Source organism: Erinaceus europaeus, chromosome 8 (genome assembly GCF_950295315.1).
Source record: "Erinaceus europaeus chromosome 8, mEriEur2.1, whole genome shotgun sequence".
NCBI lineage: Eukaryota > Metazoa > Chordata > Mammalia > Eulipotyphla > Erinaceidae > Erinaceus > Erinaceus europaeus.
In genome coordinates this window covers 54,333,108-54,357,455 of record NC_080169.1, presented here as the reverse complement: position 1 = coordinate 54,357,455, position 24,348 = coordinate 54,333,108, and the positions used below count along the sequence as shown (strand labels likewise).

The 24,348-nt window shown below is 39.7% G+C and overlaps 1 protein-coding gene across 1 annotated transcript in view; it reads right to left on the bottom strand.

The window, feature by feature from the left end:
• Positions 1-14,736: 14,736 nt before the first annotated feature.
• The window catches only part of CDK6 (cyclin dependent kinase 6), a 284,231-nt gene continuing 274,619 nt past the window's right edge, over positions 14,737-24,348 (bottom strand). Inside the window, exon 7 of the mRNA XM_007522491.3 lies at positions 14,737-23,789. Within this exon, the coding sequence (XP_007522553.1) occupies positions 23,643-23,789 (147 nt within the window). The 3' untranslated portion in view covers positions 14,737-23,642. The remainder of the gene's footprint in view (positions 23,790-24,348) is intronic.

Genomic DNA, 24,348 nt, shown 5'->3' with positions numbered 1-24,348 from the left:
GGGAATTGTGTGGAGTTGTACCCCTCCTACCCTATGGTTTTGTTAATTAATCCTTTCTTAAATAAATAAAAAAAAAAACATTGTGGTTGTTTGGAGAGAAATATCTATCAGTAGGGGATCGACTAACTAGATTAAGATACATTTACACAATGACAAGAAAAACTGCCTTAAAAGATAGTGATGCAGATAGTTGGGCAGTAGGTAGCGCAGGTGGCATGAAGTGCAAGGAACAGTGTAAGGATCCTGGTTCGAGCTCCCGGCTCCCCACCTGCAGGGGAGTTGCTTCACAGGCAGTGAAGCAGATCTGCAGGTGTCTGTCTTTCTTTCCCCCCTGTCTTCCCCTCCTCTCTCCATTTCTCTCTGTCCTATCTAACAACAATGACATCAATAGCAACAACAATAATAACTACAGCAACAATAAAAAAACAAGAGCAACAAAAGGGAAAAATAAATATACAATTTTTTAAAAAAAGATAGTGATGCAGATTTGTAATTCTTGAAATGACAAACTTTCCAGAATATTATGTAAGGCAATCAACAACCTCCTAAGCACACCTTACTGAATAGGGTGCATATTCTGTCTCCATGCTGTAAAATTATATTTGCTTATCTTACATGTATCTATGTAATGCTAAATGTCTAAAACTTATTTAAACAGCAGTGCTTTGATCTAGGAGGTGGTATTACAAGTAATATTTTTTCTATTCTTTCAGCATTTATTTTGTATTTCTATTCTTTTTTACATTTTCCATATTTATTTTCCAGTCCCTGTTCAGGCACCAGATGCCGGGCTAGCTTCATGGGCGGGAGACAGACGACCAGGGACTCATGGCTGAGCTGGGAACGCAGTTCAGTCTTTATTGATGAGCAGGGATGCAGTGCAATCAATCAAATCTCTATTCATTAGAAAATCCTGTCCTTTATATCTCCTGAGATGGAAGTGGTAGGGTGGAAAAAGGAAGTACGTAGGGGGTGGAGTGGAAAAAGAGCTCAAACCAGTGGGGATTAACCAGTGCGGGTCTCAAACAAAACAATGATATTGTAAATAGACCACAGCATCAAGCAATGCAGGGGAACCTGGTGTGACACGGAAACAGAAGCAAAACTAGCCAAAGGAGAAATGTTGAACAACATTTATTTATTGCCACTAGAGTAATAACTGGGGTTTTGTTCAGGTTCTGCAAATGTACTGCTCCTGATGGCCAATATTTCCTTTCTTCCCCTTTTTCCTTTCTCTTTGATTTTTATTTGATTGGAAGAGAGAGACTGAGAGAGGAGAGGAGGTTAGAAAGGGAGAGGGATATGCAGGTAGACCCAAGTTATTGTCTGGGGAGATGATGTCATGGCTGGAAAAAAGGCTAGAAAGCTGGATCAGGAAAGAGAGCAGTAGCTTCATCTGCACTATTCCAGCATTTAGGTTCATGATTAGTCAACAATTTGTTTGGCTTTATATGTTAACTCTTCTTTCAGCCACCAAGTTTTCCATGATGCCAACTGGACCTCCTTGGGCAGATGGCCCCACCAATGTGTCCTGAAGCCCCACTTCCCCAGAGCCCTGCCCTACTAAGGAAAGAGACAGACAGGCTGGGAGTATGGATTGACCTGTCAACACCCATGTTCAGTGGGGAAGCAATTACAGAAGCCAGACCTTCCATTTTCTGCATCCCATAATGACCTTGGGTCCATACTCCCAGAGGGATAAAGAATAGAAAAGCTATCAGGGGAGAGAATGGGATACAAAGTTCTGGTGGTGGGAATTGTGTGGAGTTGTACCCCTTTTATTCTATGGTTTTGTCAGTGTTCCCTTTTTATAAATACAAATTTAAAAAAATAAAGAAAGGGAGAAAGACACCTGCAGACCTACTTCACCACTTGTGAAGTACCCGCCTGCAAGTGGAGAGCACATGTTCAAATCCACGTCCTTACTCATGGTAATGTGTATACTCAACCAGGTGTGCCACTGCCTGGTTCCTCTATTTTTGTATTCTTTATTTTAGTTTATAGTAGGTCTGTAATCATTTTATTTTATTGCTTATAAATCATTTTGTCATTGAAATATCATTCACCCTAGTTGAACTACTTTTTTCTAGGTGCCTCTAGCTTGTAATATTTTTTTTCTTCTTTTTTAAAAAAATTTACATTTATTTTAAAAAGGAGACATTAACAAAACTGTAGGATAAGAGGGGGACAACTACACACAATTACCACCACCAGATCTCCTTATCCCATCTCCTCCCCTGTTAGCTTTCCTATTCTTTATCCCTCTGGGAGTATGGACCCAAGATCATTGTCGCATACAGAATGTGGAAGGTCTGGCTTCTGTAATAGCTTCCCCACTGAACATAGGCATTGACTGGTCGATCCATACTCCCAGCCTGTCTTTCTCTTTCACTAGTAAGGTGGGGTTCTGGAGAAGGAGAGCTCCAGGACACATTGATGGGGCCATCTGTCCAGGGAAGTCTGGTCAGCATCATGCTAGCGTCAGGAACCTGGTGGCTGAAAAGAGAGTTAACATACAAAGCCAAACAAATTGTTGAACAATCATGGACCTAAAGGCTGGAATAGTGCAGATGAAGTGTTGGGGGGTACTCACTGCAGACTATTGTGTACTTTTGCTTTCAGGTATATATTTCGCCCTAGTTTATGGGTACGAGTGAACATATGCTCTATCTCATGGGACCTGGCCTATAGCTAGGTTTTGGGACTTTGTTAGGAAGTGAACAGCCTGGAATGGAATTAGAGAATACTATGAAAGTAAGTAATGAAGCTGAAGGGTTGCCATTCCACACCTGAAGTCTCTGGACATAGTCTGAAGTGAAGCATGCTGAGGTGGTACTCATTGCATTGATTAGGTTGGGATCGGTGGATGCAATATTATTTGGTATGAATTGAGCGAAGCATACAGGAAGGTGCGCCCCACCCTAGAGGTTCCAGGACTGGGGGAAATATAGGCTCTATAGTGTAAATGTGAGGTACTGCTGTCTTAGGGTTCAAGAAGACAATAGTTATTGTTATCATCACATTATTCGGTAATTGGGTTAATTTTGAAAAATCCCTTTGTTAGGATTTGCTGTGTAATACCCAACATTGCCATAATTTATGTCCTTTGACATTATTTGTATATAGTTGTGCCACCAGTTGCTTCTGTTCTCCCTGTTCTAGGCTTTTGAGAGAGTCAACATATCAAAGACTCAGCCTATGTATTAAAAAGACTTGGTGTGTGCTTTAAAAAGTTTGAGACATAAAATTTTCCTGTCTCATATTCATTAAATAGTGATTTATGTGACTGAAAATTAATAGGAGTGTGCATAAACACCATTCCTACCACCAAAAGACTGTTTCCCATCCCACTCCCCCCCCCCCCACTCCGGGAAGCCGAATATCCACTCTCATCCTCACCGCAGGGTTTTTACTTTGGTGCCCTACCCCAGATTTAGTCAAATCCTGCTTTTAGTTTCCCTTTCTGTTCTTTCTCAACTTCTCTTGATGAATGGGATCATCCCATAATCATCTTTATCTTTCTGACTTAGCTCACTTAACATAATTCCTTCTAGCTCTGTCCAAGATGGGTCAGAGAAGGTGGGTTCATTTTTCTTAATAGCTGTGTAGTATTCCATTGTGTATATATATCACAGCTTTCTCAGCCACTCACCTGTTGTTAGGCACCTGGTTGCTTCCAGGTTTTAGCTATTACAAATTTTTGGTTGGGTGTTCCTTTTTTTTTTTTTCTGCCTCCAGGGTTATTGCTGGGGCTTAGTGCCAGCACTTTGAATCCATTGCTCCTGGCAGCCATTTTTTCCAGTTTATTGGATAGGAAAGAGAGAAATTGAGAGAGGAGGGGGAGAGAGGGAGAAAGAGAGACACCTGCAAAACTGCTTTACCACTTGTCAAGTGTCCCCACTGCAGGTGGGAAGCCAGGGGCTGGAACCTCAATCCTTGTGTGGGTCCTTGTGCTTTGTACTATGTGTGCTTAACCAGGTGCACCACTGCCCAGCCCCTGTAATATTTCTTTCCTATATATTGTTTGTAATCATTCAGGACTATGTGCAACTGACCATACACTCTCCCTCTGCCTCCAGGGTTATCACTGGCACTCAGTGCCTACACTACGAATCCACTGCTCCTGGTGGCCATTTTTTCCATTTTTGTTGTTGTTGGATAGGAGAGAGAAATTGAGAGGGGTGGGGGAGATAGAGAGGGAGAGGGAAAGATAAGACAACTGCAGCCTTCCTTCACCACTTGTGAAGCAACCCTCTTGTAGATAGGGATCTGGGGACTCAAACTTGGATTCTTATGCTTGTGCTTAGGGTCCTATGTGTGCTTAACCCATTGCACCACCACCCGGTCCCTCATACAGTCTTTCATTTGGAGCTAAGAATGACTGATGGAATATTAGAGAGTTTGCATTTTTTGTTGCATGTATCAGAATGCCTGATACTTCGTGAAATATTTATTGCCACTTTTCTCCTTTTTTTTAAACTTAATTATGATTGACAAGTCTGTTGGATAAGAGGGGTACAATTCCACACAATTCCCACCACCAGTGTTCCCCATCCCATCCCCTCCATTGGAGGCTTTTCTATTTTTTTATCCCTCTGAGAGCATGGACCTAGGATCATTATGAGGTGCAGAAGGTGGAAGGTCTGACTTCTATGATTGCTTCTCTGCTGGACATGGGCATTGGAAGGTCCACCATAGTCCTAGCCTGTTTCTGTCTTTATCCAGCAGGACAAGAACATTTTTTGTTGCATCCACAGTTAAAATGTATGGTATGACAATGAAACACAGTAAGCAAGAGGCTCTATCATCACCATCAGAAAGCCATCACCATTGAACCAGTGCCTCTTGGCAATTCTGCTGCTTCGCATTACATGCTTTTGAAAGTTGAGACCAGCATTAGATGTTCTGTAAGCAGGAGTAAACTTGCCTTTCTTTTCCATCGGTTCTGAACATACTATCAGAATTAGAATTGATGACACTTTCCAAAGAAATATCTTTGAGACCACATATGCCTTTTAGAGGCATAACATTTACAATAATGGGTTTCATTCTAGGTGCTAATATCTACTCTTGGCTAATGTAGTGCTTTTCAAAAGTTTTACAGGAGATTATTATAATGAGGGGAATTCGGTGGTGTAGTCCTACATAGTCATTAGAATCATAAAACGTCTTTGAAGTTGTTTATATTACTTTAAAATTTGAATTTTGAAGGGGGGGAGATAGCATAATGGTTTTGCAAACAGACCGTCATGCCTGAGGCTCCCAGATCCCAGTTTCAATCCCCTGCACTACCAGAACCCTTTACAAAATTACCTGTCACACTAAGGAAAGATAGAAACAGGCTGGGAGTATGGATTGACCTGCCAATGCCCATATGCAGTGGAGAAGCAATTACAGAAGCCAGACCTCCCCACTTCTCCCAGAGAGATAATTACAGGGAAACTTCCAGTGGAGGAGATGGGACGTGGAACTCTGGTGTTGGGAATTGTATGGAGTTGTACCCCTCTTACCCCACAATCTTGTCAGTCATTATTCAATCATTAATAAAATTTAAAAAAAATTACCTTTTAAAATTTTTGAATTTTGCATACTCTAGGATGTCTTTTTTTTTTTTTTTACTTAAAGCAAACATTTCTTTAATAAAGAAAAATTAAAAATAAAAATAATGCTCAGGGAAGGCCTACACTGTTTCTCTGTAATTTTTCTTTTTACTGTATTGTTCAGTCAGTCTTTCCAAACAATATTATTTTTTTGCCTCCAGGATTATCACTGGGGCACTACAAATCCACTGCTTCCAGAGGCCATCTTTTCCCATTTTCTGTTGTTGTTGGATAGGACAGAGAGAAATTGAGAGAGGAGGGGAAGATAGAGCAGGAGAGAGAAAGATAAGACATCTGCTTCACCACTTGCAAAGTGACTTCCCTGGAAGCATGGGGGCTCACACCAGGATCCTTGAGATGGTCTCTGGGCTTCGTACTATGTATGTTTAACCTAGTGTGCTACTGCCCAGCCCCCAGTCTATTTGTTGGTAGTTTCTTTTGCTATGCAGAAGTTTTTCTCTTTTCTCTTTCTTTCTTTTCCTTCTTCCTTTCTTTCTTCCTTTCTTTCTTCTTTCTTTCTTTTTTTTTTTCTCCATGGTTATTACTGGGGCTCAGTGCCTGCACTACAAATTCACTGCTCCTGGAGGCTATTTTTTCCCTTTTGTTGCCTTTATTGTTTATAATTGTTGTTATTATTATTGGTGTTGTTATTTCTGTTGTTGTTGGATAGGACAGAGAGAAGCTGAGAGAGGAAGGGAAGACTGAAGGGGAGAGAAAGACACCTGCAGACCTGCTTCACCACTTGTGAAGCAATTCCCCTGCAGGTGGGGTGCTGGGGGCTCGAACTGGGATCCTTATGCTGGTCCTTGTACTTTGCACCATGTGTGCTTAATCCACTGTGCTACCACCCGGTCCCCTTTTTAAAAAAAAATATTTTATTTATTTATTAATGAGAGTGAGAGTGTGTGATAGAGAAGAAGAGAGAGACAGAGAGAGAGAGAGCGAGCGAGAAAGTACCAGACATCACTGTGGTACATGTGCTGCCGGGATTGAACTCAGGACCTCATGCTTGAAAGTCTGATTTTCTATCCACTGTGCCACCTCCTGGACCACCAGAAGCTTTTTAATTTGATGTAGTCCCATCAGTTTATTTTATTAAGTATACTAGGCTATTACATATTTCTACTTATATGGAATGAATTTTTTATTAGTGACTTAATATTGATTTACAAAATTTAAGATAACAGGACTATCATTCTGCACCATTCCCACCACTGGAAGCTACTATTTCTCCCAAGGTTGCAGATATGGGTTGTGTTGTTAAAATTCGGGTGCTCTAGCTGGCCGGGCTAGCTTCACGGGCGGGTAACAGAGACGACCAGAGACATACGGCTGGGCAGGGAAGCTGTATTTCTTTATTCAGGAACAACGATTTATATACTAAGACAAACTAATCACCAAACATAACTCTCCTGCCTCCTTCCCCCGCAGCAGCGCCAAGCACTCTCTCTCACTCTGGAACTCTGGAACCCTCTCGGGGTTCCTTGGGGCGGGGCCAAGCGGGAAATTAGCAGGACTGATCCAATTTTCTTGGTGGGGGAGAACTAGAACAACCCAATGTAAAGCATACAACAGGGTTGATTTTTTTTTTTTTTTTTTTAACCAGAGCACTCCTCAGATCTGCCTTATGGTAGCACAGGAATCTGGACTCTGGAGCCTCAGGCATTAGTCTGTTTTCATAACCATTATACTATCTATCACTACCTGACGATTATTTAACTGTCTATATTTATATGTATTTGCCCATTTCTCCCCCCCCCCATGGTCCTGCCTTCTTTTCCTTTCTTTTTTTTAAATTTTTTATTTATAAAAAGGAAGCATTGACAAAACCATAGGATAAGAGGGGTACAACTTCACACAATTCCCACCACCAGACCTCTGTATCCCATCCCCTCCCCTGGTAGCTTTCCTATTCTTTATCCCTCTGGGAGTATGGACCCAAGATCATTGTGGGATGCAGAAGGTGGAAGGTCTGGCTTCTGTAATTGCTTCCCCGATGAACATAATAGGTTTACCCATACTCCCAGCCTGTCTTTCTCTTTCCCTAGTGGGGAAGGGCTCTGGGGAAGCAGTGCTCCAAGGCACATTGGTGGGGTTGTCTGTCCAGGGAAGTCTGGTCAGCATCATGCTAGCGTCAGGAACCTGGTGGCTGAAAAGAGAGTTAACATACAAAGCCAAACAAGTTGTTGAACAATCATGGACCTAAAGGCCGGAATAGTATAGATGAAGAGCTGGGGGGGTCATCCACTTTGTAGATAGGTAGTAGGCATATTTAGTTATATTGCAAAGGGCCAGTAGCTATACTAGTGTTTTTTGTTTGTTTGTTTGTTTGTTTTTGCCTGAAATCTGATATGCAGGTGGATCCTAATTATTGTCTGGGGAGATGATGTCATGGCTGGGAAAAGGACCAGAAAGCTGGACCAGGGACGAGAGTAGCTCCCTAATATGGGGATGGGGTATAAATATTGTTGACTGTAAACCCCATTGATTTGATGTGATCTGGGGCCCATATTCAGCTTAGGAGCCTACGTGACCTCTGCACCCCTGTAGATCTGAGCTCACATTCTGTGGTCATGAGTAGGAACATTCCATGCTGCCCCAGTATTGACCCATCTTCCTCAGGTGTAGCATAGAGTATGTTGTCCATCTTCCCTTTGGAGGATGGAACATTCTCTACCATTGTTGATCCAAGTTGAGGGCAAGGTCCTATGGGGGCCCACAAAGGTGTCTATTTTATTGTTCCTGATAGAAATGACCAGTAACAGTGGAAAGAAGGATTTATTCAAGTTCTAGGGCCATCATTTCTGTTTGGGAATCTCAGGACTCCCCGATTATGGCCCCAGCTGATGGAATGGCCTGATACTGACTAAAGAGTCATCATTAAAGTATGCTAGTCTCTTGCCTTTATTCAGCTTTTGCAGTCCTTACTTTGCTAAGGTTAGCTTTGGAGTGAGTGAGAGAACTGTAATAGGAAGTAGGTGAGGAGGGTATCTAAGTCTAAGTAGGCATTATTTCATTATGAACTTGATACTGACTCACTACATACTATTGTGTATTTTTGCTTGCAGGCATATATTTTGCTCTAATTTATGGATACATGTGAACATATGCTCTATCTTACAGGACCTGACCTATATCTAGGTTTTGGGACTTTGTTAGGAAGTGAACCTCCTGGAATGGAATTAGAGAATATCATGAAAGGAAAGGTCTCACCCGAGTGATGAGGGTGAAGGGTTGGCAATCCACGCCTGAAGTCTCTGTACACAGTCTGAGGTGAAGCATGCTGAGATGGTACTCGATGCATTGATTGGGTTGGAACTGGTGGATGCAATATCATTTGGCCTGATTTGAGAGAAGCATGCAGGGAAGTGAACCCCACCCCAGAGGTTCCAGGATTGGGTGAAACATAGGCTCTATAGAGGAAGCAGGAGATTCCTGTTGTCTTAGGGTTTAAGAAGACAATAGATAGCTATTGCAATAATCATATTGTTTGGCAATTGGGTTAACGTTGCAAAATCCCTTTGTTAGGATTTGCTGTGTCATATACACCACCACCATATTTTATTTCCTTTGACATTCTCTGCATATAGCTATACCACCGATTGCTTTTGTTCTCCCTGGACTAAGCTTTTAAGAGAGTCACATATCAAAGACTCAGCCTATGTATTAAAAAGACAGTCTGTACTTTAAAAAGTTTGAGATATTCAATCAGTTTTTCCCCTCATATTACTTAGTGATTTATATGACTAAAAATTAGTAGGAGTGTACATAAACACCATTCCCACCACCAAAAGACTGTGTCCCATCCCATCCCATCCCCCTCCCCCCGAACCTATGAAGTTGAACATCCAGGGTTTTTACTTTGGTGCCCTACTCTTCTGTTCTTTTCTAGTCATAGCTACACTGATTACTACTTCTGAGTGTCCTTCCTTTTTTCCTCTTCTCTCTTTGTATCCTGATGGAGTTAGAGGTCATAGACCTCTGGTCATCTACTCCTAAACATTTTTCCCTTCTGGGAATATGGACCGAAATTATTTTTAGCATGAGGAAGGTGGGGGTTCTGGCTTCCTTAATTGCTTTTCTGCTGGACATGGGCATTGGCAGGTGGATTCATACCTTTAGCCTGTTTCTGTCTTTCTCTATTGGGATAGAGCTCTGGAGAGGTGATGTCCTGGAACACATTGGTGAGGTTGTCTTGTGAGGGAAGAAAGGATGGAATAATGATAGAATCCTCAACTTGTTGACTGAAAGGCAGTAAGATATAAAGCAGGACAAAATGATCGATGAACAGGAACCAAAAGCTAAGAACAGAGCCGATGAGAATAGGGACCTTAGGGTAGAAATAAGTGAGGAAGTCTATTTTGGGTATGTTCCTAGGGGACCATGACTTTAATAGTTTTTCCTTGAGTTTGATAGCTAACATGGAGGTGGACAAAAATAGTGTCTGGGAAGATGGTGTCAGACTTGAGAATAGGGTTAGAAAGCTGGATTAGGGCAGAGAGTAGCTCCCAAATTGAAGAAAATCTATGAATAAAATTAATCTATGACTAAAATTAAATGCAAAATGGATGAAACAACTTGTGATAAAGCAAATTTACTCAATCTTATATAGTTAATTTTATTCATAGAGCTTGGTGCCTGGACAAAAAATTTACTATTTTTTGCCTTTTTAAAAAAAAATCTTTCACTTTATAGGACAGAGAGAAGTTGAGAAAGAGATACACCTGCACTCTGCTTCACCACTTGTGTCCCCTGCAGGTGGGGATGGAGTTGACCTGAGTCCTTGACCATGGTAATGTGTGTGCCACAGCCTGGCCCTGGCCAACATTTTCAGAAATTTCTCTCCTTTTTAAAAGCCTCCATTGTAATTTGTAAGGATATATACACCTTGTATGTATACATAGCTACACTATTTACAATAACCCAAATATGGAGGTAACCTAAATATCTATCAACAGATGATTGGATACAGAGATTATGGGATATATGTCCAGCAAAATACTGCTGTGCAATTAAAACATGTTATGACCTTCTACCTTCTGCAACCCTCAATGACGCTGGGTCCATGCTCCCAGAGGGCTAGAGAATGGGAAAGCTACCATGGGAGGGGGTAGGTTATGGGGATTGGGTGGTGGGAATTGTGTGGAGTTGTACCCCTCTTACCTTATGATTTTGTTCACTAATCCTTTCTTAAATAAAAAATTAAAAAAAAACATGTTATCGTGTTCAGGAAAAAAATGGATCGACTTGAGCATATGTAGACTATAGATAATGGACTGGATGGTGGCACAGCTATTGAGCGCACCTGTTACAATGTACAAGGACCCAGGTTCTAGTCCCCGGTGCCCACTTGCAGGGGGAAATCTTCACAAGTGGTGAAGCAGTCCTGCAGGTGTCTCTTTCCATCTCTATCTCCCCCCATTTCCTCTCAATTTCTGACTGTCTCTACCAAATAAATAAAGATAATTAAAACATTTAAAATCATTTAAAAAAAGAATATAGATAATTAAAGAAAATGAACTTGTAAAATATAGTTAGCCAGACTTGGTGAGAACTGACCACTATGGTTGTCAAAAAACAGGTGTAGAACTTTTGTTGTGAATGTGGTAACTTACACACAGACCCACATCACACATGTGGATGTGAAACCAATCTAGTGATGTTTCCATAAATATTTTATAAGAATGAATATGTACATATATGTATGTATTTGTATATTTGTAACATTATAAAATAGAAGACAGTATAGTTGTGGGAACACAGTATTGTTTTGTGAAATGTAGTTTCACATATAAATGTGACTATATATGTATGTATCATGTTGTTAAGTTTATTTCTTAGTTCTAATTTTATATATATATATATATTTTTTTTAATTGCCACTAGGGTTCACTCTGTGCAGGCATGACAAATACATCACTCTCAGCAGCTTTTTTCTTTCTTTTTTTGCTAAGAGACAGAGAGATACTGAGAGGGATACACCTGCAGCACTGCACCACACTCATGAAGCTTCCCCCACTGCAGGCGAGGGTTGGGGTTTGAACCCAGATCCTAGTGCAAGGGAACTTATGCACTCTACCTGGTGTACTACTGCCAAGTCTTTTTTAGTTGTTTAAAAACATTATTTAGCTTTTTAAAAAAATTATATTTATTTTCCCTTTTGTTGCTCTTACTTTTTATTGTTGTTGTAGTTGTTGTTGTTACTGATGTTGTCATTGTTGGATAGGATAGAGAGAAATGGAGAGAGGGGAAGACGGGGGAGAGAAAGAAGGACACCTGTAGACTTGCTTCACCACCTGTGAAGCAACTTCCCTGCAGGTGGGGAGTGGTGGCTCGAACCAGGTTCCTTCAGCGGATCCTTGTGCTTCACGCCACATGTGCTTAACTTGTTGTGCTACCGCCCGACTCCCATTATTTAGCTTTTTTAAACAAATTAAAAAAAATATTTATTTTCCCTTTTGTTACTCTTGCTGTTTTAGTTATTATTGTTATTGATGTCGTCATTGTTAGATAGGACAGAGAAATGGAGAAGAGGGAAAGGCAGAGAGGGAGAAAGACACCTGCATACCTGCGTTACCACTTGTGAAGGAACCCCTCTGCAGGTGGGGAGCCAGGGGCTGGAACCGGGATCCTTAGGCTGGTCCTTGTGCTTTGCGTCATGCCACATGTGCTTAAGCCACTGGGATACTGCCCAACTCCCTATTTAATAGCTTTTAAACCAGAGCAGTGCTTAATCCTGGTTTATGGTTGTACTTGGATCTCAAGAGCCTCAGGTATGAAAATACTTTTCATAACTACTATGCTATCTCCTGAACTAGATTATATTTTTCTCTATAGTTTATGATCCAAATGTTTGGTGTCACTAGGTGAGGCCTCACCAACCTTCTTATCCTTTCCCATCTACTCTGTTAGAATTCTAAGCCTTTCCACATGCAAAATCTTTCTCCATGTATGACTGGCAAACATTGATTTTTATTTTTTTTAATTTTTAATTTTTTTTAAGAAAGGAGACATTAACAAAACCATAGAATAAGAGGGGTACAGTTCCACACAATTTCCATAACCCGATCTCCATATCCCATACCCTGCCCTGATAGCCTTCCCATTCTCTATCTCTCTGGGAGTATGGACCCAAGTCATTGTGGGATGCAGAAGGTGGAAGGTCTGGCATCTGTAATTGCTTCCCCGCTGAACATTGGCGTTGACTGGTCGATCCATACTCCCAGTCTGCCTCTCTCTTTCCCTAGTAGGGTGGGGCTCTGGGGAAGTGGAGCTCCAGGACACATTGATGGGGTTGTCTGTCCAGGGAAGTCTGGTCAGCATCTTGCTGGCATCTGGAACCTGGTGGCTGAAAAGAGAGTTAACATACAAAGCCAAACAAATTGTTGAACAATCTTGGACCTAAAGACTGGGATAGTGCAGATGAGGTGTTGGGGGGTATTCCCTGCATGCTCTTGTGAACTTTTGCTTTCAGGTATATATATATTTTCCCCTAGTTTATGGGCACGGGTGAACCTATGCTCTATCTCAGGGGACCTGGACTATACCTAGGTTTGGGGACTTTATTGGGGAGTGGAACACCTGGAATGGAATTAGAGAATACTATGAAAGGAAAGGTCTCACCTGAGTGATGAAGCTGAAGGGTTGTCATTTCACACCAGAAGTCTCTGGTCACAGTCTGAAGTGAAGCATGTTGGGGTGGCACTCGTTGCGTTGATTAGGTTGCGATCCGTGGATGCAATATTATTTGATTTGAATTAAGATAAGTATGCTGGAAAGTGGGCCCCACCCTAAGGTTCCAGGGCTGGGGGAAATATAGGCTCTATAGTGGAAATGTGAGGTTCCTGTTGTCTTAGGGTTCAAGAAGACAATGGATAGTTATTGTTATCGTCACATTATTTGGTGATAGGGTTAACTTTGGAAAGTCCCTTTGTTAGGGTTTGGGGTATATTACCCAGCATCTTGTATATAGCTGTGCTACCAGCTGAGAGACTCTCTCTCTGTGTGTCTCTCTTCTCTAGTTCCCTTTCTCCTCTTGCTATCCGTAGAATTTACAGTGGATGGTAGATTTGCATAACTGTCTATTCTTGATCTCCCTTTTTTTCCTTTCTCTTTATTTTTCCTTTGGAGAGGTCCTAGCAGGGAGTATAGTTACATATGCCCTCTACCAAAGACTGGTCAGTTTTTAGGGAAAGGTCTCCTCTTCCAGTGTGTAGCTTCAGGAAAGACACACTGGAACATTAAGGGAGGAATGGGACACCTGCCTTGCCAGCCAGATCAGCTGAATCAACCCTGGCAATGAGATGTTGCAACAAGATCACCTTCACATCTGTTCTCCCTGGTAGGCTTTTGAGAGAGTCCACATATCAAAGACTCAGCCTAAGTATTAAAAAGACTCAGTCTGTGTTTTAAAAAGTTCTAGACATATGATCAATTTTTCTCCTCTCATATTAATTAAATAGTGGTTTATATGTTTACACTTTAATAGGAATGGACATAAACACCATTCCCACCACCAAAAGACTGTTTCCCATCCACCCCCTCTGCCCCCTACCCCCACCCCCCATCACACCAGGAAGCTCAATGGCCACCCTCCCCTTCACCACAGGGTTTTTACATTGGTGCCCTGCTCTCAATTTAATCAGATCCTGCTTTTAGTTTCTCTTTCTGTTTTTCTTTCTCAACTTCTGTTGATGAGGGGGGACATCCCATACTCATCTTTATCTTTCTGACTTAACATAATTCCTTCCAGCTCTGTCCAAGATGGGTCGATTTTTAGTTTTAAGTCCACTCTGCATTATCTGATGTGAAACCTTTGTTCAGTTCAAAGTTACCAGGATTTCTTTATGCTAACGTTTTCATAGTCTGAGCCTGTAAGCTTCAGAAAGGACTACTGATACCTCATGAATCTCTGTGTCTCCATGTGAGTATAGTGAACAAGAGCTCATTAAATGGTTGCTGCTCAAAGTTTCAGCTCAATGAGATGCTATTTGCTTGAAAAATGTGAAGCTTGAAAAGGCGTTTCCGGAGGCAAACATTCTAAAACTTGTACTTAATTACACATTCATTGTAGTTATATCCATTTTACATGAAAGAGAGAAATAGCCCAAATATAGTAATTAATCTCCAAGAAAGCAGTTTAAAATGTCTGGTTTTATTGTTTTTATTTGCTACCAATATATTTATTGTAAGAAATACAAAAGTATGACAAATACACAAACCATTTTTAAGCTTCAATTTAGCTTGTGCATATGTGAGCACAATGAACTGGACAGTGAAATTTCAATACCAATTCTTAGAAAATGATGAATTCCATGATCTGACAATAAATACCTAAATTTGCATTTTAGCACCCAGTGAGATATCCAGTATCCAAAGAATGAAACAACTGCAACCCTCTGAATTTTCTGACATGCTACATCTTCCATAGCAACAGTCACCATAAACAGTTATACCGTTCCAAGGCAGTCTTAGAGTAAGGCACAGGCTAGCATGGATACTTCAGACCTCAGAAACCCTGGACTATAACATCCTTTATTTGAGTTACACACTCCTCCATCCAACTCTCTTTATGAGGGAAATAATGATTGATAGGTCACATGAGTACATTACAGTGTCTGCACACAACCTTTACCACTAATTTAAGTCCTCCTTCACCACTGTGCACTGTGTTCTGAACAAAAGAAAAAGACTCTGGGTGATGGAGAGATAGGAGGGACTAGATAGGAGGGCACTGGGAGATTTGAGCTCCTTTTAAAACAGATTTCTAGTGATAGATTATTTAATGTAAGTTTTCATGATCCTTGGATTACTTATGTCACATGATACAAAGACTAATTTTTCCATTTTCCTTTTTAGTTGAGAAAAGCCCAGGCAAATTTTGATTTCACCTATGTGAAAGAGGGATGCAAGATCACTGTGCTCAGGGTGCTATGAAGTGGCTAATTTTATAGATAAAATCCACTATTTTATTTTATTTTTGCCTTAAGAGGGCTTTCAGTATGGAATAAAAGGGTGACAGCTAAATGAAAGGATTCTTCCCATTTTGCCCCTTTCTACATTCGAGACCATTTTCTTTGAGGTTTAAATGATCGCGACGTATAGAAAGGTTCCTGTTTCCAGAGAATGGCACTGCACCCGCAACTAGGGTAGCATAAGCTATCTATAATTGGGGAGGAAGGATAAATCAGGTGAACCCGACAGACCAGTGGTACTCAATTTTATATACAAAGAAAAGCGCAGAAGCAGTATCTATACCAAGTCACCAGCCAACATTCTTGTAAGACTGTTCCAGGCAGTGAATTTCCACACTGCTTCTTTGACCTGCTGAACCCAAAGCACCAAAAACAGCATTTTGTAGCCATGTGAGCAAACGGAATGGAAATAATTTTGCACCTTTAAGGAACATGCACCCATAAAAATCTGTACCCTGATATTATAATTACAGGATGTTTCAAGTATGAAGAAATGCAGTAAAAGCATAGGTTGGAAATGGATAGAATATAGCAGCCTGGAATGTGGCTTTGTATTCTTGGTTAGTTTTTCTCTCTATAGCACAATCAAAATTGAATGCTCTGCAGAATAACTTGGTTGAAAAAGAAATCAAGAAGTATATGCAGCTACCAGAGGGCATTCGTAATAGGTGCTGTGAGCACACTCTGCACCCAGCACCTGGACCCTCTCTTGATGACCATGGCCAGCCGAAGGTCAAATAAGGGTGGTGGCCAAGCCTGAACAGGCACAACTGTAATGCCTAAAGCATCTCTTATCATGTGCCTGACACAAAGAACAGCAGAAGAAGATGGAGAGCACCACATGAACAGGCCAGGATGGTGGGTAAAGAGCACTTCGGTGGGAAGAAGGGAGGAAGAAAGGGGTTGGGGAGTACTGGTGAGCTTGGGCAGGTTCACACAGCCTACCTAGATTAGTATGTGACATCAGCAGGCACAATTTCTACATCTCCAGAACTGTGATTTCAAACAGAAACCAACAAGTCAAAGTCCAAGTTAAGATAGCTATTTAAAAAAAAATTTTTTTCTAATATAAGTAAAAATAAAGTAAAAAGCTTATAAGGTGTGACAGCCTTGCTGAAACCTAGATGAAAAATTTCACAAGGGCCTACAAGAATGCAGAAACACTAGTACATTTAACAGTGAAAACGTGCTTCTATGCATCTAGGAACGGATAAACCCACAAAACCCTCTAGTTCTAATCTGCATTCTATGGGAACCAATGTTGTACTTTTCTTAACACACTACTCTATTACACTAAACACTTGCCATTTAACTTTCAGATCAACCTAAAGTACCAGCAATGCAACAAGCTTGCGAAGTGTTGGAGATTCTAGGCTGCTAAAATCCCATTGTCAACTACAAGACAGGCAATCTTTGTTTCCATTACCAAACTGGATTGATCCTGCACAGAACCACACAACTTGATACGAGGAAACTTGGTTACCATCTGACACATTCTGGCAACCTCAAGACACAAACTGACATCTGTACTTCTACAGAAACTTCTTTTGACCTGACTGTTCTCACTACTGCACCTATGAGGGCACTAGTTGGCATGGGGGAAGCTTCTACTCAAGGCCAGAAAGGAGGAAACACTGCCTAGGCACCTGTGTATGCCTCGTAACTACTCCACTGCTTATCTGGTGAGTTTCTAAATTAAAGCAGTATCTGAAGCTTTTACATCTTTAGTTTTCTTTTTATCTTTTTTTTTTTTTAATCTTCACACTATGCTGTATGCATATTTGACAAAAGAACTACAAAGTCCTTAGCTTTAATTCTTTTATCTACCACAAAGCAGCTAGACATAAAATTATTACACCTATAGTATAACTATCTGTAAATAATTATGTTAAAATGCATGAAGTTTCTTTGGGGGTTTAGGTAAATTTTTATTTCAATTCCATCAATACCATGATAATGAATGTTAAAATGCAATTCTTAATGTGGTCTGTCTTCAGTTACACTTTTACAGGACTAGTGAGACTCAGAAATAAATAATACACATGAATAATATTAGAAATAATTTATGTAAATGTAGAACAACTTGATATGGAAATTCCCAACCTTATTAAGTGCTGATCTTAGGGTTAGTTGATACATTTTACCCCATGTGCCAACTAATATGCTTACTACTAGTCATCAGCAAATAAATGAGTATGAAGTGAGGAACTGTGATATTAATGTATACATTACTGCAAATAAAGACCAAACTGAGAAGATATACAATGTACTTGGGGAGTTCAAGAAATGCATTTCTACTGGTATCTATTGTCATCATTCAGAAACTTCAAATTTTGAGTGTTGATGATTACAGAGCTACTGCTTGGAAATACATACTATTGTATTTCACAGAAGATTACAGAGACATTCAAGTAAGGATACAAAGAGTAGCTTCAGGACTAAAACCTAAGGCTATCAATGGAATTTGGCTGGACACCACAGAGAATTAGGTTTTAAATAATGGTAGGCTCTACATCTGCTGATAAGTGCTATAGTCATAGTTCCTGGCAGCAAAATCTAAAGTTATGTGTCCCCTTTATTAAAACCTAACTATGACAATCGAAGCTCCAAGTGGTTGATCATTTGCTTTCTAACTAACAGAAAAGAGTCCTTTAAACAGGAAGAGTTCTTCCTAGGTGAAATAAATTGCTTACATAATTACTTGTTGAAAGAAAAAAAGGGGAAGAAGACATGAGAAATTATCGAGTCAGGAACTCTTGACAACTGAGGCTGAAGCAGAAAGTAAACCAAATTCCCATCCCCCCTCTGCTAAAAAAAACAAAAACACAGATCTTTCCAGGCATAAGTTATCATTTATGTAGAATGACAGAAAGTAAAAAAAAAAAAAAAAGAATATTTGCTGTAATTATACACCTTAAAAAAAAAAAAGCTGAGCTTAAAAGCTTCAGAGATGCTTTGCAGACAGCTCCATACAGGACAGAGAATTGTACTGTACTCAGTTTTGCACAGAAGACACCTATTTGCCTCTAGGACCACATTATTTTCTAAGATTGAAGAACAGATGCTTCTGAGAAAGCAGCAGGCTTTGGACAGCACACCCCCACCCCCCAACGGATACCTCATTCACAGCACTTCCAGTTGAGTGACAGGTGGGTCCAAGCAGCTCTGTCCACTGCCACTCTTCTGCCAAGGGGGTAGGGAAACTGTACCCCAAGGTTTCAGGTGGTTATTAAATTATGGACATGGGCAAACAGAGAGTTCAGACCAGCCCATTAATAATTTGAGGTTTGAATTAAACCTTTCACATAAGAGATAAAATAAAGCAGAGGACTGAGGCTGACAATTTCTGAACTCTGTGATAGTCCATTGTAGGTGTGATATTTTTGAGTCAGTATGAGTTAGGGAGATTTGCCTATTGCAATTCTGAAGAAAGCTGATACTATGAAGTCCCTGCCATTCAGAGATAGTAAGCTGCTTTCTGTTATGTTATGCTAAGAAAACTCCAAAAAAATACTGTAATTTCCTTTCTCCTAAATTTTGATACTGTTGAGGAAAGAGACTTAGAAAATTGGGATGGGTATTTTGGCTAGGGCCAATGGAAGTTTTACACTCCTAACAGAAGAATCCTGCTCACAGATGAATGTTGCTTTTTTTTTTGGGGGGGGGGGGGCAGAAATAAGTATGCCCATCTCTTTAACTTCTTCACCTAAAAAAGTGAAGTTATTAGTTATCTCAAAATGTTTCTTGAATAAATGGTCAGCTTTTCTTTATGTATATAGATGGTCAATATGGTCATATGACATATCCCCAAGAACAATGTACTTGCAGACAGTTGATTCAGGAACTAGTTAACTACCAAAATATGAAACTTACAGAGCACTGTGAAGATGACTGATCATTCTGAAAACAAGTACTAGGCAAGAGTTAAATATGTGCAGAAGGATAAAGCTAGAATGCTCAGCTTTGCTCAGATTTCCCCCTTGAAAGTGCCATCTTGTGCAATTCAGTGGAACTAAACAAGAAAGTCCATCAATTAGGACAATATGAATTTAAAAAATAGACATTTGAAAGAAAAAACAAGCTTCCTTTGTTCTCTACCTTACTGGTTTCAAATTGCTGTAACAGAACTTAAATAAATATTTGAAAAAATCCAGTACTTATTTTTAGGTAGTTGCTAATATTTTTCTTGACGACAAAGAGCACCAGTATCAAGGAAATACAAGTGTTGATGGACATCTATTCATTTATCTATATTAACTCCCTGGTAATGCTAAGACAAAGGAAGCATTTTAAAAAGCAGATGTATACTTCCTTTAAAAAACAATGCACTCAGGACTGGAAGATAGTTCTCTTGGTCGAGTGCATATCTGGAGTGAGGCCCTAGGTTCACGCCTGGCACCATATGGGAGCACCATGGACAGCATGGGTCAGGGGGAGCTCCATGGATAGAGAAGATATGCTCTGGCATCTCTCTCCTCTCACCTCTCTTTCTCTTTCTAAGAAAGGAAAAGTTGGGTCCTGGATACTGATCAGAGGCTCTGAGTTCATTCCCTAGAGCAACATTAAAAAAGCAACTGAGAATAAGTATTAAAAAATCATTGTGCCCCTTGTCTTTCTAAATGTCTGCTGTATTTGAAAGTCAGAAGATGCAAAAAGCCAAAGCAATATTTTTGGTTTATTTCCTGAAAAAGTTCAATTTAGAAATGCTTGATATATAGGTTGTAGTAAAACTGGGGTGATAATTGGTCGTTGCTAAACTAGGGTGACAACTGCACTTAGAAACAATAATGATATGTTCTTATGCTTTCAGGGAAAACACCACTACTAATCTGAGAATTTACCTTGCTTGACAGGTTTTTTAGTAGCCTCAAGAAATTTTCCATTGTGGATAAAATCATGTCTTTTTAGTCATGTGTATAAATATATTGAATGTATACAATGAATGATTTGGGTTTCACAAATTTTCAAAAATTCTGGTGGGGTAGGAATCAAATGCCATATATATATATATAACAACAAGCATACCTGGGCTTGCATGACAAGTTTAGTTTCACGTGGCTGTGTTAGTTTGTTTGGCTCAGCCTCTGAAATAGTAGCTGGTTGTGCTTTTCTGTAAAATTTGTTTTTGAACATATTAAGTGCACAGTTGCCAGTTGACTTTAATTCTTTTGATATGTTTTTAATGAACTCTAGTCTGCCACCATAGTTTTACTGCTATAAGCTGCTTCAGTATAACCCTTGGGTCAGTATGACCTTTTCCGCTAACTACTGCCCAGTTGTTGGTAAAGATGTCTGAGGCCATATGTCACAGAAGAATAGCTGTATTCAGTAAGTCTGCATTCTGCAATATGCTTCAAAGTGTCTCAATGGCAAGGGTGCTCATTTGGGATCTAAATTTCAGAAGCAGTGAACCCAGATGTAAAAGACATAAAATGAGAGAGTAATCACTCAAGTGTAACTGCACCGATGGGAGTGGCGTGGGGATAAACTCTTCACAAAGTTCAGAGACTGAAATATCCTCATTCTGTCTCTCCAAGGGTAGGTAGTTTGCTAAGTATCTAATGCCAAAATATTTGTGCTTTGAATTTTATCTATAAACACTACTAAGGAATGAACCAAATGCATATGCTAGAAAGAAAAGCTGAGCTCATTTAAAATTCTGAAAACTGCTGAAAAATTCCAGTTTGGAACAGCTGTGATTTTTTTATTGGACTTGTAAAAAACTTTTGCAAAAGCAAAAACTTATGCTCACTTTAACCACAGATACTAACTGAAGACCCCATGATGAATCACTGCAGTCAATGTCACAGTTCAGTTTCTCAACCTTAGTATAGTTCTTTGAATTTTGTCCCTGGGTCAAAAGAAAGGCAGAACCCACTTCTCAAGGGAGACTCCAACTCCACCTTGCACTAAATGCTCTGGATTCACTATATCTCAAGCATCAGTGTAGATGACAAATAGTGATCAATGAAAAAAGTACAAAACATCCTTGTGACCCACTAATATTTTGCTTTAGAAAAAAATTCCTGCTCTTTAAGTTAGATTATATGTACTAAAAATGTATGTATGTACATATTAAAACATTTAACAATATATGTACTAAAAAAAGAATGGTTCCTGACTCAAAAATCTGCCAAGGAGAAAAGGTTACCAAGTTTTCCTCTTATTATAGATCATTTTATACAACACTAAACTGTGAAGAATTCAGTAAGACTTCATAGTGTATAAAGATCATCTGGAACATTTTATACAAAGTGAAACAATGTCCCTTCTTTAAAAATACTAACACTAAGACATGATTTAATTATTGCATGCACTCAAAACATGAGTCAGAAAGCAAAGATAGATAAATTTCCCCAAAGCTATGTAATCTCTGTGTTTTCTGGCTACTAATGCCAACTGAATTCTAACAACATATAAGGCAGAGATGGCATGGAATATAAAGTCCTGTAGAGAGAATGACAAGAAAAAAAGGTAAAGCTGTTCATAATACCCAGGTCAGGCTGGCTCCATAGAGTAGGAGTAAGCACAAGACACTAGAAACAAGCACAGCCTGGGGGATGGAGAAAGGGTCATAATTAAGTAAATCTGTATTTCCAAAAAAATAGTTAGAAAGATTTCTCCTCAAATACTACACTGGCAAACATGTTCTAAAAAAGTAAAATACCAAGTAACAGTCTTAAGCAATCTTTGTGCTGGTGATAGAGAAGAGCCCGTCAGAATTCTATCCATTGCCTAGGTAACAACAGTAAATGACACCTAGGGGGACTGCATTAGAACAAGAGCATATAGGAACCCCCTATTAGGACTGCCAAACTGGAGCCATAAACTATAATCTGAGTCTATTTAAGAAAGGATTACTGAAGGAAAGAAAGCAGGAGGTGTATGGGCAGAGTTTAAGCAATCTATTATTAGCTTTGTAATGACAGTAACACATATTGGAGACAATTGGAGATACTGGAGAATAGATAAGATAGTACTTTGCAAATAAGGCAGTGCATGGTAGAAAAAGTACAGTATAATAGGGATGGAAAGATTAAATGGTATTCCTGTTTCTAGTCCAAGAGAATGCTCCAAACCAAAGTATGAAACAGTTTCTGACAAATCCTAAAATAACAAAACAAAACAAAAACAACAAAAGCCAAGAAGGAAATATATCTCAAATGCGAAAACAAAGCATTCTTCTTTTTTTTTTTTTTTAATAATTTTAACTATTTGAGGTACACTCCCTAAATCTATAGCAAGTAATAAAAAGCTTATAGGGAATTTTTTTGAAAAGGAATAGTAAAGCATATTACGTGGACTAAATTGACTTACAAGCTTTCTGAAGAGTAATTAGAATGTATGCTTTAAAACATAGATCTCTTAGAAGACAGTAGGATGTTTCTTCTTTTTGTTATGTACAAGAACTTCATTAAGATTGTGAACCTCTCTTTTACTGCTTTTGGCCAGAAAAGAAACATTGAGAACACAGGGTCAATTTTCTCATTTGAGACGCTCATTCAGTGGCACCTTCAGCCAATAGATGCCTATAATTTATCAGTCACTTTGATGCTTTACACTTCAACTACTCTTGTTGTTTACAGAAAGTAACACTTTAAAAAAACAAGGAACACACACACACATACACACACACACACACCCTCCCTCCCCCCTCTATCTCTCATTACAAAAGTACCAAGTACCAAATCAGGCTCTGGCAGCTGCAGAGAGGTGACATAACTCAGCTGTGCCTGGATTGCTCACTTTATACTGGCAGCATTCAAGGTTAGAAAAATGAAATGGCAGCACAATTGGTCAGCAGCTTCTCTTCTGGAGTTTTTCCAGATTCTTGAAACAAACAGGCAAACAAACAAACAAATGAACATAAAGCTGCAATCATTCTTGCATTGATTTCAAAATAGTAAACTAGGCAGTTTCCTTGGAGACTCAGAGCCCATTGAAAAGGGGGGCAGTTAGACGGTCTCCAGTCAAAGATCTTCAATAGCTCTGCAAGGCTTACTCAGGAGGAGCCCATAAGCCACCAATGGGCTCTCCAGATGATTAGCTCAAGGTAGTGGATGAGACATCAAGCTGTAGTCATCTCTGAGCTGTTCTGGCTGGGTGGCAGATGGGAATCCAGGTTTTCCTTGAACCTCTCCAAGTCATGGAAGTATGGGTGAGACAGGGCACTGTAGGCTGATATTCTTTTGGCTGGATTAAATGTCAAGCACTTCTGTGATGAAGGAAAAACAAAAATCAAAACAAAACTAAACAACAACAAATCCTGATTAACATTAAATAGGTCTGCTTAAATACTGTGTATAAGCAGTTAGCTGGAAATCTTTTTTTCTGACATGAATTTAAGTGTATCTGTAATGCAAATAGAATAATATATTCTTGGATTCTTGGTCCTAGTCAAGTGGTTTGGTCAATCCTCTGGACAGTTGAGATAGAAAGTTTAAGAAAGAAAGGCCAATTTTGGAAGCACAGCAATCTTTTTAAAAAATTATTTATTTATTCCCTTTTGTTGCCCTTGTTGTTTTATTGTTGTAGTTATTATTGTTGTCATTGTTGAATAAGACAGAGAGAAATGGAGGAAAAGATAGACACCAGCAGACCTGCTTCACCACCTGTGAAGTGATTCCCCTGCAGGTGAGGAGCTGGGGGCTTGAACCGGGATCCTTATGCCGGTCCTTGCACTTTGTGTGGTTAACCCGCTGCCCTACGGGCCGACTCCCAGCAATTTTTTAAAAAAAATTTTATTAGTGATTTAATATTGATTTAGAAAATTA